The sequence below is a fragment of the Varanus komodoensis genome, unplaced genomic scaffold (genome assembly GCF_004798865.1).
Source record: "Varanus komodoensis strain SLA01 unplaced genomic scaffold, ASM479886v1 scaffold53, whole genome shotgun sequence".
Lineage (NCBI taxonomy): Eukaryota > Metazoa > Chordata > Lepidosauria > Squamata > Varanidae > Varanus > Varanus komodoensis.
Window position 1 is genome coordinate 954,989 of NW_025336126.1, and position 4,750 is coordinate 959,738.

Genomic DNA, 4,750 nt, shown 5'->3' on the forward strand with positions numbered 1-4,750 from the left:
AGAATGAGTATACCGTATGCCGTAACTTTATACAATGCAGTCTGCTTGAATGGGGCTTCTCCATCTTTATCAAATTAAAGGTTTAGCTGTTGCTGACATAGTCAAGGGCTCTCCCTGCCCACAAACATGTTTTATCTGTTGCCTTTTGTATAAGCCAGGACTACAACTGTCAGAGTAGGCCAAACTGTGTAGAACTAGGTGAGCAATTTTAAAATGTGCTGTCATTAGCTTTGTACTTAAACCAGCTTTTCTGAGCAAAACCTGCCTGATTGTCACAGAAAAGAGAATTCTGGGTAGTGGAGACCTCTCAGCAGGAGAGAAAAGGTTAATTATGCATATATACATAAAAATTTGGACTGAATGGGCGAAGAAAGTTATGGGGGGGGTGTAAATTGCCTCAAATTTGCCTCACTTCTATAGTCCCATGATTATTGTAGATGGTGCCTCCAACCAGCAGATGGTGCAATATCATTACTTTATTACTAACCTTGCAAATTTCTAATAATATTATTATGGATTAATAATTTATTTATTATATTTTTATTTGATTTGTATAATAGCCACCTGTTAGCATCAGACTCTCTGGGCAGCCATTACAGTAAAAAAGTGTTGTCAGTAATTTGTACAATACAGATTTAGAGGCTGACAAGACGCAGGCATGAACTGCCATGTCGCTTCACTTTCCATTCTCTACCAGCGCAGCCTTTTCTTCTCTTGTAATCCTTTCAGGCTCCAAGAAAGACAAACAGAAGCAGCTGTTATTTAACTTTGATGTTGCTTTTATTGATTTTCAAGGCACCCCCTTGAAGGAAGATGGATGACAGTTCTATATATGGGCTATTTCTGGAGGCAGTGTGGAAGGGGAGGATTGGTTTCCCCCTCTAATCCATGGCTCTTCATCCCAGTGAAAGCCAATAGCATTGATGAAAGGCCCTGACCGTCCATGGATGGAGCGCAGGACCATGCCTGGGAACAGAGGCTCTGCCTCAAAGGTCGTCCCAGAACCAGAGCTGGGCCCAAAGGAAATGGCGCGGCCTAGGTTGGTGCGGAAGGCGAGGTACTCCACGTAGCTTCCAAAACGGCCCCGGGCCTGCACAAATCCCTCTCCGAGAAACAGCTGCTGGTCTGACGCTGTACCCACAGCACTCCCTTCCACGCTGGACCATGAGTCGCCATAGCGAACTTGGATGCTGTGTTGACAAGGGGAGGGGCAGTATGAGTTGAGGCTGCTGCCTCGGATGGACCAAGGCCCTGTGCCCTTGGTAGCTGCTTCTATGCAGAAATCAACAGAAGACACTCATGCCATAGGATGGCCACTAATGGATCACCCAGAAAGAGGATCTGGGATCCATAAGATCACAAAAGAAAGGGTGGTGATTTGCTTAATATTTGCCTATGCAAATACATCTGGCTATTTATTTTCTATTTGTATGTGTGTATATGCACATCTAGAAATAAGACAGTACATCTCACCATGATGTGGAAGACTGACTAGCTGACCTGTGTGCTGGCCTTCAGCTTGAAGCACAAGTGATAATTTTGAAATCACGATATGCAGATTTTATGCAGATCTTTGTCCCAAAGTCCTCCTCTGTCCTCTTTTTGGGTGATGTGTAAGTGGCCAGCCTATGTGCATGGATCCAGAAAAACAAAGACACAGCTCCAGGCTGCCGCGCATTCTTCAGAGAAGCCCACCGCTTCTGTATCTGCAGGTGGCACACACATTTCTTCTTCTTTTCCCCACCCTACACACACACGGAGCATAACTGCAAGTTTAAAAAGTCATTTTAGCTATCCCCAATGCACTGCTGTGATCAGTCCCTTCATACTTCCTCTCTTGCAAAAGTCCCCTTCAGCTGGCCCACACACATGGTGCCAGTGCAATAGATCTAGCGCCCAAGAAGATACATATACCTTAGGATGTACCGGTCATTTGCCCTTACTCTCAGGGCTGTTATGGGGCCGTCCAGCTGGTTACTTGACTGGTCAAAATGTTCCCCGCTGTTGCCACCATATTCTCCAGAGTAGAAGCTGAACCTAGGCTGGGCTGGATTCAAAAAGGGAATGAGCAAGCAGGTAATTAATTAAACAGGTGAATTAAGTATTCTATTATTTACTTTCCTGTGCCCCTTTTGAAGCTCTGGAGGACCTTCTAAGCTTTGCTACCTCTGGTGGTATTAAGTTACCTCTTTAACAGCTTTATATTTAAGACAGGTAGGGAATGTGTGGTGCTTCAGACAGTGTTGGACCACAATGTCCATCAGCCATAGTTCATAGACAGCTAGAACATCTTGGGAGCTGCAATCCACCAACATTTGGCGTGCCACATACTCTATGCCCCTGATGAAACCACAGCAACCATGGAAAGTGGTGATGGCAACCAATTTGGGTGTCTTTAAAAGGGGATGGACAGATTCATGGAGGAGAAGGCAGCTATCAGTGGCTACCAGCCTTGCTCTGCTACGCCTTCCCCCAGACCCAGCCTGTAAATGCAACTCTCTGTTCCCCCCCCCCCCACCCTTCTACCAGCCACCTCCAACAGCTAATAAAACATTCTGCAGGCTAATAACTTGCGTGGACTTATTTACAAGGTTGCTTCACAATAACCATACACTTGAGGTTGTTTTGAAGTCTCTTGTTCTATTGCAGTCGCACACACATGCACGTGTACACACACACAAACACAGCATCAGGTGCAGAACAGTGACAGCACTCTAGTCCCTCTGGTGTCTACGAGTCCTTTTTTACAGAGAACAGTTTGTTATTTGAGGGCCTGTCAGAAGATTGTCCTGAACTTGAAGAGCATCTTGTCCAATTCCACATTTAAGATAAAGAACCATTAGACCCTTTGCCCATCAAGAATTAACATGGGCACCTGCAAATATATGCAAATTTAAAGCAAACTGATGTCAGCTTTCTGTTCTCTTTTGGTGATATATTTCTCTCTCTCTCTTTTAAATGATTATAAGTGGCCACCCTACAGGTCAAAGGTGTGCTGAAATGTCTTGGAAGGAGCAGGCAAACTTTCTGGCCAATTCTAAAGAACTGAAAGGCTAAACACACATGCAGTTGCGATTAAGGGCATTGTTTCTGTAAAATTTTTGCTTATGTAGATAGAGTGTATAGATTCAATTTTTAATTCAAAAGTTTTCTTTTTTTAAAAAAGAGTATTTCTGATGCCAAAGGGTATCTTATCAGTGATAATGCAGTTTAAAGTATTATCATTCTTCATTCCAGTACAAAATAATATTCTAACTCATAATAAATATAGATTAAAGTGTTATCATTCAATTTCACCTCCAGGTCCCCTAGATCTCTCTCTCATTTGTGTTAATTTGTCCCTTTTGGCAATTTCCAGGACTTTGATTATCTGCTCTTTAATTGTTGGGATTAGAGAATTTTCTCAGTAAGCACAATCTTGGCAACTATGGAAAGATTAATGAAAAGGAGCTTAGAAGCAGAAGGATAATTTTCACCCAAGATGTTCTTATTTCAATTATTTAATCCGGACATGTAATTTAACGACATATTTATTTAAACCCTATCCTTTTACTGCCTTTCAGTGGGATTATGGTTGCCAGTTTATAGCCAGCCTCTGTAGCTGTCTTTTTACAAGCGGCTATACCATTCAGCCAGTTTCATCGTGATGCGTACAGCACTTCCATTTCAATTATTTCCAAAGTCATTATCAACATCTGTGAATTAGCATTTGAGGTTTTTTTCTTTTTCTGTTTTGCAATTCTGTGTTCCTCTTTTGCATTCTTTTTGAGATGTATTTCCTCTTTTTTTCATGATTCATAAGCTGCCTGTTTGCTTTAAGAAGTTTCAGTCTTTGTATGACTTCCTTTAGCTATCGAACAGAAGTAGTACAGCAAACAACCCAGGACAGATGTCCCCAAAAGCCACAGGCCGCGCTCCTAAATTTGACCTTGCCAGCACTTGCACACACTCACAGAACTGCTCCTTACTGCAAATTCTCACAACTGTTCTCTAATTCCCACTCCCCTGCTGTACGACAAACTTGGGCAATACCTGCCCCTTTCTGGCTCTTACCTGGATTACTGGATGCTCCCGCATAAAAGAAGGGCAGGAATGCAAACACCAGCATCTTGCAAGATGGAAATCGTCAGAATGCTGCAAAAGAGAAGAAAGTCACAGTTAACAGGGGCCTTTAAATTTCTTCTTTCTTTTTGAAGAAGTTTTATTATTTTCTACAAACTAAGACTAAAACATCAGTCATCAAAGACATTGGACATACTGGGTCAGCCCCTCACTTTTTTGTTAACAGTCCATAACCATATTCAAATCCTCGCATAGTCCCATTTCTCTAGCCTATAATAAAAAGAGTTCCAGGTTTGATAGAAATATGTATCCTCTTTCTCCTTCAAAGTCAGCCTGTCCATTTCTGCGCAATCCAAGATCTTTTTTATTATCAGTAGGTGGCTCTTCATTCCTCCAGTGTAGGGCAAATACAATCCTTGCCGCAGTAATTACATGTAGAATCAGATACGTTGCTTGTTTATCGAAATCATCAGAAATAATACCTAATAAAAAAAACTTCAGGTTTAAATATTAAAGATTTTTGTAACATTTCCTCAAGCCATTTATGTACTTTAACCTAGTATTTTTTGCCTTATCGCAAGTCCACCACATATGATAAAAAGTACCAGTTTATGTTTACATTTGCAACATGTAATGAGGGGGTGTGAGCCGCCCCGAGGCTTCAGCGAATGGGGCAGCATAGAAGTTC

General features: G+C 42.0%; 1 protein-coding gene across 1 annotated transcript; it reads right to left on the minus strand.

The window, feature by feature from the left end:
- Positions 1–753: 753 nt before the first annotated feature.
- LOC123032060 (zymogen granule membrane protein 16-like) lies at positions 754–4,108 on the minus strand. The gene is made up of 3 exons (XM_044447685.1): positions 4,054–4,108; positions 1,915–2,047; positions 754–1,190 (listed from the first exon to the last, which is right to left on the minus strand). The coding sequence occupies exons 1-3, from the start codon at positions 4,106–4,108 to the stop codon at positions 827–829; spliced, it is 552 nt and encodes a 183-aa protein (XP_044303620.1). The 3' UTR covers positions 754–826.
- Positions 4,109–4,750: the final 642 nt, after the last annotated feature.

Excerpts from the sequence above, each read along its gene's own strand:
- LOC123032060 (XM_044447685.1), bottom strand. The coding sequence starts at position 4,108 with ATGCTGGTGTTTGCATTCCTGCCCTTCTTTTATGCGGGAGCATCCAGT. Across the intron at positions 2,048-4,053 it reads GGGAGCATCCAGTAATCCAG|CCCAGCCTAGGTTCAGCTTC; the intron begins GTAAGAGCCAGA and ends TTTTGAATCCAG. Across the intron at positions 1,191-1,914 it reads AATGACCGGTACATCCTAAG|CATCCAAGTTCGCTATGGCG; the intron begins GTATATGTATCT and ends TTGTCAACACAG.